Source organism: Oculina patagonica, chromosome 8 (genome assembly GCF_052425735.1).
Source record: "Oculina patagonica isolate OP01 chromosome 8, crgOcupat, whole genome shotgun sequence".
NCBI classification, from domain to species: domain Eukaryota; kingdom Metazoa; phylum Cnidaria; class Anthozoa; order Scleractinia; family Oculinidae; genus Oculina; species Oculina patagonica.
The window spans coordinates 22,635,728-22,649,015 of NC_135765.1; the positions used below are offsets into that span (position 1 = coordinate 22,635,728).

At 37.8% G+C, this 13,288-nt stretch overlaps 2 protein-coding genes across 2 annotated transcripts in view; one reads left to right on the forward strand and one right to left on the reverse strand.

The window, feature by feature from the left end:
* The window catches only part of LOC144661917 (uncharacterized), a 459,725-nt gene that overhangs the window by 420,290 nt on the left and 26,147 nt on the right, over nt 1-13,288 (reverse strand).
* On the forward strand, nt 5,418-7,496 carry LOC144661941 (uncharacterized). The gene is made up of 3 exons (XM_078522660.1): nt 5,418-5,575; nt 6,302-6,382; nt 7,152-7,496. Exons 2-3 carry the CDS (start codon nt 6,310-6,312, stop codon nt 7,430-7,432), a joined length of 354 nt encoding a protein of 117 aa, XP_078378786.1. The 5' UTR covers nt 5,418-5,575; nt 6,302-6,309; the 3' UTR covers nt 7,433-7,496.

Genomic DNA, 13,288 nt, shown 5'->3' on the forward strand with positions numbered 1-13,288 from the left:
TTATCAGCTCGACGAATACGCTGTTATAAATACCTGACACCTGTAAAAACAGCCACATCACTACACTTGGTCAGAAGGGGACCCAAATTCGTAATAATTCGGGGACGGCGGAGCAAAGAGAAGTTCTTTGTTCTAAATCACTAGTGGGTTTCAGAGGTTTTTACATCGGGGATGAGCCTAATTTGTCTTTCAAGGTAACAATAACCATTCTTATTTTCCAATAATAATTCAGAAGAAATAGCATATCTACCTTATTGGCAAGGACTATATAAACTATCTAGTGATAAATCATAACCTCTTTTGTGTTATGACAGAACCGAAATTCTCGCATTCAAATACTGCTGGAAGTTATTTGCTTTTAAGAGAGTAAAAATGTAAAATCTAAATTTTGAACCGTGTTATCTTCTTTTTGAAAGGGAAATTTCAAAAACAAGCTTCTGTCATAATACAATAGAATACACCAGATTATTGTTACCTGCGAAACAACTCCTGAAATTCTCTATCGGCGGAGACAACATTGGACAGAAAATTGCAGGTTTTAAGGTTTTCGAAGACTTTCCTAGTCAATGTTTACAACAACGTGTATATAATTTATTCAAAGCTTGCTCCAAACTGCAAACCCGAACTCCATGCTATTGGTGGCAATTGAAGACACCTATATGTGCGTAGATAATACCTGTACTAACAGAGGAAATAAAAGCTATCAAACTTTTTAAACGTTTACTTTGCTTGATGTACTGAGAATCTTCTAACTTTTATAAACGGTACAAACAAGAACGGCCTAGTAAGCTAAGTATTTCCAGGCTAATGAAAACCTTTTTGGACTAAGGAACTACTGGAAAAAAATTTTCTCCGGATAAGGCGAACTTTTTCTTGGCCCGAACTTCACATGAGACGAACTGAATGGCAATTCTAGTCGACCCAAACAGGTAAACGATAATTTAAAATGCAAAAGGCGCCAGAGATAGAAAAATGTTTCCAGACGTTTCGGAGTTACTTCCCCTTCTTCAGTGGAAAATGTAAATGGCAGTTAACGGAAAACAGCACGTGCGCGTGATCAATGTATTTGAAAAGTGACAAATTAAAACGTATATGCCACGAGCGCGCGCGCTTGTTAGAGTGAACACTAGAGGAGATTAAATAAAGCCAAAGTCCACATTCAAGTCACGAGGCTGCAGAGTCTGGTGGCGGAAAATCAGCTTTGCCTCAACCCGTTTTCTTTCCATGGTATCAGTTAGTCCGGCACGGAGCACTGAGACAAGCATGTCGTTCGTGCTATGTCCTGGCAGATTAAAATGTTTAGCCACTGGAGCATCGCTTCGTGTGGTGATTGATCGTAAATGGTCTCTGAACCTATCAGCCCGTCGTCGGCCAGTTTCCCCGATATAGCACTTGGCGCACGCGCGGCATTGAATTATATATACCGCATGCGTTGTGGTGCGGTGTGGTGCGGGCGAACATGGATTGGTCCACCAGGTGTGTTAATAACAGGAGTCGCGTTGGTGTAGTCGCATGTCTTACAACGGGGTCTCGCACAAGGGGATGTTCCAAACTCCGCGCGGTCGGCAACATTCCTTCTGTCTCCTAATGTGCTCCAAACCAAGGTAACGCGTAAGTTCGAGTCGCGGCGATACGCACACAGAACTCGGACAGGCTGGAATATTTCACCTGTTTGAGGGTCGTCTTTCAGCAAGCCCAGATTCTTTGTCAAAATGTTTTGACCCGTGCATTCGAGGGGTGGTACGTGAGTACAAGAGGGATTGTTTGTTGTCCAGATGCTATTTGTGTTGTTGTCTCTTGTAACAAATCCTCTCGAGAGATGGATGCGACTTTATTCAAGGCCTGGTTGACAACATGTGGTGGATACTTGCGATCCAAGAAATAACACACCATCTCCTTGCTCCTCTCATTGAAGTCGTCGGCTTCACTGCAAATGCGTTTCAACCTGAGCAGCTGGCTGAATGGGATCGATTGTTTGCAGCGTACTGGGTGAGAGGAGAAATAATTCAAGTATGAGTGGGTGTCACTTTCCTTGTAATGGATGGTTGTTGTCAGTCGATGCCCGGAAGGTTTGATACAAAGGTCTAAGAACGTGAAATATTCCGGCCTGTCCGAGTTCTGTGTGCGTGTCGCCGCGACTGGAACTTACGCGATGCCTTGTTTTGGAGCACATTAGGAGACGGGAGGAATGTTGTCGACCGCGCGGAGTTTGGAACATCCCCTTGTGCGAGACCCCGTTGTAAGACATGCGACTACATCAACGCGACTCGTTATTAACACACCAGGTGGATCGATCCTTTTTCGCCAAAGATACACCTGCACCATCAACGCATGCGGTATATATGATTCAATGCCGCACGTGCGCCAAGTGCTACATCGGGGAAACTGGCCGACGACTGGCTGATAGGTTCAGAGATCAATCACCACACGAAGCGATGCTCCAGTGGCTGAATATTTTAATCTGCCAGGACATAGCACGAACGACATGCTCGTCTCAGTGCTCCGTGCCGGACTAACTGATACCATGGAAAGAAAACGGGTTGAGGCAAAGCTGATTTTCCGCCACCAGACTCTGCAGCCTCGTGGCTTGAATGTGGACTCTAGTGTTCACTCTAACAAGCGCGCGCGCTCGTGGCGTATACGTTTTAATTTGTCACTTTTCAAATACATTGATCACGCGCACGTGCTGTCTTCCGTTAACTGGCATTTACATTTTCCACTGAAGAAGGGGAAGTAACCCCGAAACGTCTGGAAACATTTTTCTATCTCTGGCGCGTTTTACATTTTACATTTTAAATTATCTTTTGCACTAATTATATGCGCTACACAGTCACACGAAAATTTCGTTTTCGAGATTTCAATGTTACTAAACAGGTAAACTTCGACTGTTGGGTCAAACGGTGAACATGATTCGTTAAACCGACTATCGAACCAAATTCAGAGCTGCCAGAACGCTTATTTCGAGGCTAAAAACATTATCATACAAATTTTAAATTTATACATTTAGTTCGTTTCATGAAAAGATCGACGTTTGTCCCGCAGTCGATCTTCACACGGCGTTCTATCCGTCTGAAGCAGACGGATAAAACGTGTTGGTCGATCTTAATTCAGTCGCACGAACTCAACTGAGTCAAACTTATCCGATGAACTTGATTCGCTCAGTTTAGTTCGTCTCATGAGAAGTTCAACGTTTGCCTCGGGCCTTAGGATTAAAAACTGAATACAGTTGAACCTCTTCTTATTGACACATATATATACGGACGGTTCACTTGGTTAGAAGGAGACCCAAATTCGCATAAATTCGGAGACGGCGGGGCAGGGAGAAGAAGGGGGCTGTGCCCCCCCCCTCCCCCCCCCAATAAAAGGGGGGTTATCTAGCGCAGCATAGCATTGGTTTGGTAGAATATTTAGTCTTGTTATCTTTTCGCAAATCGTTTCATCTGGATCGCACTTGGCGAAATAATATATTTTCAGACTTTGAACAAATATCCTGTCATCAAAACGCTCTACAGACTGTAAAGATTGTATTTGACATTACTTGTGGCATCGACGAATTCAGAGTGAACTTTTTCTGCCTTCCGACGATTATGCATTGTCACAAATAAATTACGAACACACTGGAAACTGTTGAGATTGCAAAGAGGCCTGCTTGTGCCAACGCAATACGCAAAGCATTTTGGGAAATTTGAGTAGGGTATGCACTTGGTTTGGTGTACGATGAGCCCCTTGCACCCCAGGTTTCAAAATGCCACGCCGCCTTTGTAACTCTACATCAATACCGATACCACAAGGAAACTCTTTCATGCACTTATTAAACAGGTTCGATTGTAGTTATAAGTGGTTGGAAAGTCAAATCCATTATACTTGTTCAAAGATAGGTTTTGAACCCTACTTCAATCCCTAAGTAAGATGGGTCGAAGAAACAGGTAAATTATTCAATGCAAACTTAAAGATATCTTATCTCAAACCTCAGTTTGTGCTGCTAGCTGAGAATTGTTCACAAGTTTGGCTGTCAGCCAAGACGTACTCCTTTTTGCAAAAAATAATGACAGCTAACATCAGGTATCTGCAATATTTTCTGATAGCTCAAAAAATGGTCCGAAAATATGACTGACAACTGAGTTTCCAGTGCCCTGGCCACACCCTTTTATATACTCGCCTGAAACAGTTCTCTTCCCCATAGCCCTTTTCGCTTTTTTTAGCCTGCCGGGCCTTGGCACGAGAAATAAAGGGCTCTGAAGACACAGGATTTTCGGTCCTAAATTCTAGGATGTAGGATTCTTCATGTTTGTAGTCGTGATGTGTTTGTATACACCTGATTGAAGAATCGTTTATCCATGAAAAGTATAAACAATGAACGATGCGACCCAAATTTGTTCTGGGAAATCGGAAAAAGACAGGTTGCATAAATCATACTCCAAAAGCTCTTAAAGAAAGAAAATTTTTAGATTACCACTAAAAGGAATATTACTAAGCTTACCAAGGCTGTCTACCCAGATCACCATTGGGTCATATCGTTCATGGTTTACGCTTTTCACGTGGTCAACGTTTCTTCAATTAGGTGTATACTGTGTGAAAGAGTCGTGGTGCCTTTGACGTCCGTAAAATATTTCTTTGTTTCAAACAACCAATTAAAAAATCGAATTAATTTAAAAATCCTTTGTCTCCAGAGCTCTTCGTTTCTCGTGCCAAGGCCATGGAGGCTTAGAAAAACGAAAAGTGCTTTGGAGACGAGAATGGGTATCGAGCTTTGTAATTAAGAATAAGACAATTTTCTACTTTTTAATAATAAAAAAGCTGGCTACATTATTAAACGTCATAACTTTGTTGACAGAGCCCCTCTTATAGCTCTTCGCTTCCTGTGCTCTGTGACTACTTCCACGTATAACAACATACATAACATGAAAAAAAGTTTAATTAAAAGCAATCAAGTGTCATCCAATTAATAGTTTCCAGTTTTTTTCCACCTTATTGGGGCTTTGCATGACTGAGCAAACTAATTTTATTATCAAATAAAAGGTTAAATGAGAATGGCAATCTTTATATTCCAAATAGCATAGTCTTTTCCTGCCTTTAAAATAAAATGAAAGATGCCAAGCAAATTACACTGTGAAATAAGGTGAATGAAAACAGCGTTTTTCCGTCTTAATTAGAAAAGCTCCTTTATAAAGAAAACTACTAAATTTGTTCTTAAATTGTCGACTTTGGTTCAGCTTGACGTACACAACCTAGAAACTAAACTGTGAGTTGTTCCCGCTGTTCTTGAAAATCGTTCTTTTGGTTTTAGATCGATTGTTCCAAATGATCTAGCAATTTTTAATTTTGTGTCAGCTCACTTGAAGGGTTTCATGAAGGCTTGGTTTTCACAATTGACATTTCGCATATTAATAAATTCACTGTCAGCCTCAAATTGCCTCAGTACACTCATGAAAAGGATTCTCACAAGAGAGAACATCTTACAAGTAAATCAAAAAAATCAGTCTCCACAAAGACGGATAGTAAAAAGGATTGGCTTATCAAGTCACAGTTGACGAGCTTCAAAGCATCAAAGTGATCGAAGAAGCAGTACAGCGCAGTAAGTCACGACGGAATTACAAATTTTATTTGTCTGTTCTTCGATTTATGACATTATGCTGTTCATGTGTATATGACAATTAGGGTTTTTTTCTCGAAACTAAAAGCGAAAAAGAAAATTAAATTTTCCCGTTATTTTCGACCTTACCGATAAGAACTCGAACAATACGGAAAATCATAGGTCAAAAGGAAAAGCAATTTATATTTTGTCTTCAGCAATAAGTCAAATTTCAGTTCTAGGAAGACATCTTTCAAATTAGCTATTTAATTTGTAGAATAAATCGACAGTGAACGCTTTGTGCCAGATATTTGTACTAGCCCACCATATTCTATTAGAAATCCTCCAATCTGTTAGTTCTCCCATTGTTTTTTTTTTTCTGCGGACAGAACATGATCGCGCGCTCGTTGCATTTTAAAGGGACAATTCTTTTTGAGTTTTGGCTTAATGTACATAAAATTGAAGGCTTGGGACCGAAGTCTTTTAGAGTTTCTACATAGTCTAAGTGTTAAATATTCTTCTTTTTAAGTTAGTATCTCAGTTCAAAAGAAATTCACTTGGACTTTAATGAAAATTACTTAATTAAATTTTTCTTTACAGAAGAGCTGATTGTGATTTTTCATACCGGAAACCAAATTTATTCATATATGTTAACTTCGGACGTAGGGACGTTATCCTTCCCTCATACCAGTCGCCTCATAATTCGTGAATTGCCTTTAATCTTGGCAGACAGTAACATGATGATGATACAGTATTCGGTGGTTTTTGTGTTAATCAGCCTTACGTTTGGTGTTGCCAGGAAAATAAAAGGTTTGTCAAATTAAATAAATACCGCATAAACCTTCCAACTAATGCTTTTATGTCAGATACTACAATGTTATAGCAGAAACCGCTATTAAATATGGTTGGAGGTTTTACTAGTTGATATATCAATAAAAAATTGATGGAAAACGTCAAGATTTTCAGTCGGTGACTTTAAAGATACCCCATGTTTAAACTTTTGATGGAACAAGGGAACATGGCAATAAAATAATTGGGAACGAGGGAACAAAAGGAAATAATGCTGGGAACATGGGAACAAAAGCTGTGTTTCTGATATTTTAAGGAACAGGGATCACAAAAATTTGACAAATTACTTTTAGGGAACAAGTCAACACAAGGATTTTTTTTAAGGGGGAGCAAGAAAACATGGACATCCCCCCCCCCCCCCCTGAGAGGGCTCAATAACTTGAAAACGACACGGTAAAACTTTTTGTATTTAACATATTTGTTTGTATAAAAGGGCAAAAGTAACACTTCTCACAATCTTTTAAAAAACATTCTGTCATCGGGGTTCAGAGCTTTTTTATTTTTTCAAAAAATTTGAGGTGGCTCCAACTGATGGGAAATTTAAAACAATTTATTTTTGACATGGAAATAATAATTTTTAATATTGAAGAACTGAATCGGGAGAATAGTTTCAGAGATCAGACTTTTTAAGCTAATGTACTCTACAAAGCGTGTGACTCTCTCATGTATAGCAAATCATGCTTCGCTGTTGAAGGTATTTTTTAAATGCGTATCTTTTGTTTATTCGTAGGGCCCAGGGAACCATTTTGGTGCCCAGAATGTTATGCTGAAGGACAAAATGCTCAGGAAGATTGTGAGAAGAATATTGTCTTCGAGGATTGCAAGAGAAATGAGGTGTGTGCTGTGGGAAGCTTCAAAAAAGGCGATGGCTTTGAATTCCATCGTGGATGTGTGTCCAGATACGAATATAACCAACACAGAGCTTATTGTCAAGCTAACAAAGGATCTTGTGTTGTAGCAATGTGCAAAAAGCCCAACTGTAAACCGGAACTCCCGTTTCTAGCTGGGTGATTGAAAACACATTCATGTGTAAAAATTAAAAAAAACCGACGCAATAAAACTTATCAGAGTATTATAACTGTTTCTTTTGGTTTCCCCTGAGCTAATTTTTTAATTAGTTCAGCTTCTAGTATTTCAAGTTTTAAGTGTGGCTTACGGAACTTCTTAACAAATATCGACTGAAATGGTCGAATGATAGAGAATTCAGTTCATTTTACGATTTTTTATATATTTATAATGCATGACATATAAAAATTTTGAAACTATTTATTTACTATTGATCTGGTTTTATGTATCCTAATTACAATTTCGAAACTTGCAAACAAAAACTTTGGGTTCTGAGATATGAAGCTGTGCTACGTCAGCTAAGAAAAATCAGTAAAAACACCCTTTTAAGGTGGCTCCATACAGTTTCTTCTGGGCCATACCTACAATTTGCAATTGGCCTTTAAACGATCTTCCCTGACTCGGATCGATATGAAAATTACACCATATATTGTTTTAAGATTGAAGTTTACTTTGATATATATTTTAAAGTAATCGATATTTCCATGGCAACGATAAACAGAAAACTGCCAAATCAGTAAAACCTGATTTTTGCGTGAATCAGATTTGCCGCTTAAAAACTAATACCAGCATCTTAAACCATGATGTGCTGCAAATAAAATATTCAAGAATTAAAAAATTCTGTATGTTTGATTTCGAATAAATCGCAAAAATGTTTCAGATTGTACTTTTTGCGTAGCGATAATAAATGAGCTGAGACACAAACACTACGTAGACGAAGTAATCTCAAATAACGCCAAAATGTGTATTAAAGTAATCTTTCGAAGTCGTGAAAGTTTTGTCGAGTTTCCACAACGCGATTATGAGAATTTGTTTTTTTCTTACGACCACCCATATTGTAATTTTCAGATAATTTTCGGTTTTAAGCGCTTGTTGAAAAATCTATAAAACGGCTCGATAGATTTTCTTTAAACTTCCAGTACGAAAGCTCGATTATGTAAAGAATTTTATCGTAAAGTTTTATTAGCATTGATTCACTGGAACGTTTTCAAACTAAACGATAAAGTAGGCCTTCGAGAAAATGAAAATCTTGCGTTACAATTCAAGGATTATAAAAACATGCAAAAGATAAATCATAATGCCAAGGAAACAATAGAACCTGAGAAGACTTCAACGAAATGTATTCAAACGGAATGTATTCATAATACCAAATCTCGGTGGAATGTAGTAGAATTGAATTATTTAGCATAATTTGCAAAGCGTGATTTGTAACGCAAGATTTTCGTCCATTCGAAGGCCTACTTTATCATTAAATGTAAAAAGGTTCCAGTGAATCAACGATAATACAACTTTGCGATTGAAATCTTAACATAATCGAGCTTCCGTGCCGAAAGTTTCAAGTAAATCTATCGAGCCGTTTTATAGATTTTTCAACAAGCGCTTTAAACCGAAAATTATCTGAAAATTACAATATGAGTGGTCGTAAGAAAAAAACAAATTCTCAGAATCGCGTTGTGGAAACTCGACAAAACTTTCACGACTTCGAAAGATTACTTTAATACACACTTTGGCGTTATTTGAGATTACTTCCTCTACGTAGTGTTTGTGTCTCGGCTCATTTATTATCGCTACACCAAAAGTACAATCTGAATCATTTTTGCGATTTATTCGAAATCAAACATACAGAATTTTTTAATTCTTGAATATTTCATTTGCAGTACATCATAGTTTAAGATGCTGGTATTAGTTTTTAAGCGGCAAATCTGATTCACGCGAAAATCAGGTTTTACTGTATTAGCGGTTTTCTGTTTATCGTTGCTATGGAAATATCGATTACTTTAAAATATATATCAAAGTAAACTTCAATCTAAAATCAATATATGGTGTAATTTTCATATCGATCCGAGTCAAGGAAGATCGTTTAAAGGCCAATTGCAAATTGAAGGTATGGCCCAGAAAAAACTGTATCGAGCCACCTTAAAAGTGGCCAACATATATGTGGAGCGGCCATGTGGAATCGTATTTCTCATCAAATGCAGCAGCACGAGACACCATTATTGGAAACGCGGAAAAAAATAACGTGAAGTAACAACATGGCGGTTGTCAAATCTTCCCGAGTGGTCTCTACTTGAATTTTATATTTCCTTTTTTCAAGTTTTCCTGTCCTGTGGTGCGTTTCCTGCTAGTTGGTAACACAACACAAAGAAAGCATCGAAGAAGCTTTATGCGTGATAATTATGCAAAATCACGGCGGATTGTGCGCGGATGTGACGATTTACTTTCGATGCGCATGTTTGTTCTGGTTGTCTTTTGGGTCATTTTTTCAGCTTTAATCCAGTGCATCCCTTGTGAAACATTTTTCTGGGCCTTAAAAAAATTCAGGGTCGTTCTAGAGTCATTCTAGTTGCTCTGTGCGAAATCTGAGCGATGGGCCGCAATTTGGGTGGATGGGCCGCGATTTTTGCCTGAAGCCATTGTCTACGCAGAATGAGACTGCTTAGAACTAATCTGTTTGGGCTTCTCTTTGTTCGCTTCGTCGATGACTTGATGGATAACTGACGTCAAGGAACATCTTAGATATATTCAGGATCGCCACATATTGTCTACGATACGTGTTAAAAGACACAACAGGGACAACGGGATGCGAGCTTTGTTTTCTCTCTGGTTTCTTCAGACCGGAGGTCGTCGCGCACAAGAGCGCAAAAGCACATTTAAATGTATTAAAAGGAAAGCTATCTGGCGAAAGGAACCAAGCATGGTCTCGCTGAAGAGAAGGATATCATTACCTCGATTAGCTTCAATTTCTTGATAACCTGGAGTTAGAAAAAGAACATGAAAGGAATGAGTTCCCCGGCGAGCTGCTACGTAATTCAACATTGTAATTGCGCCATGCCAGGGAAGGCGAAGGAACGTGATACTGCCCCTTTAAAAGAAAGTGGTTTAATATCAAACACCCGGTTTGAAGCTTCTTACTCTTTGTTAATCAACTTCTAACTTTATTCATTTGCTGGTGCTAATTGTTATGATCAAATGTTGGAATACGGCATCTACTGAAAAAAAAAATAATCTGCATACGTACATCACAAGAAAGTTTGTTTTTGAAAATTACATTTTTTATTCCTCAACACAAGCAGCATTTACAGAGTATATGAGTACTTTGTTATTTTACATTTACAGCACAGGTACATTGAGCGTAGAAAAACAAAACGACGCTTAATCTTACAAAACGCCTCTATTTGCAATTTAAATTTCAAAATTAATGTTGTAGAACACTTGGTGCTAATATATCTTTTTATCATATCTATGTTCATTCATTAGTACTTACATACCAGCTTAACATTGTATTTAACAGCACTTATTAGCTGTAACACTGAAGACTATTTCAATGCTTATCCAGTATACATTTTGTTCACTATCTTTATTCTTATTGGTTGAAAGCATACAGGTTATTCACGCAAGCATCGAATTTTGATGCCAAGTCAACATACGCTAAATTATTATAATTAGACACTGAAGGTGCGTTTCTTTGGGAAAATCCAAATTCGGATTTTTGCATCAAAAAACGGATTCTGCGTTTCTTTACCAAAAATCGAATATGAATTACAAATCTGAAGAATCCAGACTCCGAGCGGCGGATTTATTAGATCAAATCTGGATCTGGATTTTAAAGCTTCACGGTGTTTGCGTTTCTCTGGGAACTCCAAAAAAAGTCCATTGGCCTAGCGATGTTTGACTGTGAAAATGCAAAAACGCATATGTAAAGATTATCAATATGGTTAGTTGTCAAGGACCCATTTGGGCATTTTTTCATTAACATACAGATATGAATAGTCACAAAGAGTAATGATCACGTGATCAGGTTGAAGTGTCATTTTAAAAGAGATGCATGTTTTCTAAAACTGTCACTGGGTGTCTGTGGAAGCCCTGCCCTTCTAAACTAGTCTTGAATATAGTTTGTATTTATAACTTTCAACATAGTTCTTCCCTTCAAAAGCGCTCTCTCAACTTTATGCTTCAGGTTAAGGAAGAACTGCTTCATCGTGCATTTTTTTGAAAGATTTTGCATGCTGAAATAGTCTTGGCTTGGATACCCTTGATGAAAAATACATACGTGACCATACGTAATGAGATATTTAACCATTGTGTTCGGCGCGAACAGTGTTTATCAAAAAAAGGTCCACTTTCAGATTGTTCTTTTCTTTGGAAACGAAGTATCCGTGTGATCTGATTAAAAATCCAATCTTTGGTTATCCCTAAGAAACGCACCCTGAGAGTAATATATGCAAAAGTGACGTCATGCAGGTGTGAGCTCGTCGCCGGCTTTATTAGCGACATTGGGACGTATAGCTAGAAAAATGGCCCTGTATTCTGTAGTTTAGCGCCGAAATAAGCGTTTTTTTTTAAAAAAATGTACATTTAAAAATGCATAATAAAACAATAATTGGATTCGATTTTCGCACGATTAACGAAATTATCGAGGCCTCAGTGCAGCATTCTTTAGAAAATGATATTCACATTACAGAGAACAAATCTTCTACATTTTACACGGTCTACACTCTAATAAACCAAAAGTCGCGATATTTTTTCAAGTTTTTTCAAAAGTGTCACTTTGTTACGTCACAGGGTACGTCGTTTCCATGGTCTATACTCCCTTCAACCATAGCTCTTGACCAGTAAGTATACGAGAGTTCTGTAAGTTAATGTAAGATGGCGACTATATAAACAACAACAAAAAGTCAGCCTTTTTCATAAAAAATATGGATAAAAAGGTCACGCAAAATGATTTGCTAAACAACTCACCAAAGGTACCTCTGATTAACGCCGCACTTGAATTACAAAAAAATACAAATACATTTTTGCACTGAAACTTGCATTGTTTTTATTCTGTTAGCGAACACTATTTGACGCTACTAAAACTGTTCTAAATGAATATATATAATCTACTTACAAAACTCTCTCGCACAATAGTATTACTAAATATTGATATACATTAAAGCTCTCAAATACTTTTCTGTGCAAAAAGTCAATATTAAGTAAATTTAGAAAACCCAGAAGAAAATTATGCAAATGATTATTCGAAAAGCTTTACATGTAGTTGAAAACCATTACGCTAGAATAAGCAATACCACGCGAAAAATATCACCTATTTCTATATACACAGCTATTGTAGCCTACAAACCCAATAGCACGATATAGTTCAAAATATATCATTTCTTTTCTCTTATCTCGTCATAAGGAGATCAAGGGCGAAGGCACAAATGCATCGTTGTCCAACTCCTGTCGCGAAGGTCATTTCTTTACCAGATACAGCTTCTCAGTTTAGCGTCTATTATGCAAAAACAAAAAAAATACAACAATTGAGCAACTACTGAACCTGGAGAAAAGACATTAAAAGTTTCATGTCCTGTACCGCAAGCAATTTACTAGACCCTTACAGTGATTTACAATTACACATGACCAGAAAACGATACGACTAATTTTAAGAAACGAAATTTCAACAAGGAATACACTGATAACGCCAAGTTACACCAGCAAAGTTTGGATGCAATTGGGTCCGGTAATGGTTTTCTGTTTTCAATAGAACACTGGCAACATACAAAAATCAATAAAAGGAGTCAGTAACGCGCAACGCATGAGGGTTATAGCTAACTTACAAAACATTAAAAGAATACAAAATGGAGAACTGCGTCATGACATTTATTACTGCGTCTTTCAATAACACCCGAACTCTAAAATTCAAAACCTAACCAACGATTGCGTTTTTCACTGCCGCCAATCATAATTCTGGCGGCGGCTAACGAACCTTGAAAAATAAAAAAAATAAAAAAAATGGATCAAAATCTACCGATCACAACCGTTAGA

Bases quoted from the DNA above. Each gene is read 5' to 3' on its own strand.
- LOC144661941 (XM_078522660.1), top strand. From the start codon at position 6,310: ATGATGATGATACAGTATTCGGTGGTTTTTGTGTTAATCAGCCTTACG. The intron at 6,383-7,151 runs GTTTGTCAAATT...GTTTATTCGTAG, and splicing joins TGTTGCCAGGAAAATAAAAG to GGCCCAGGGAACCATTTTGG.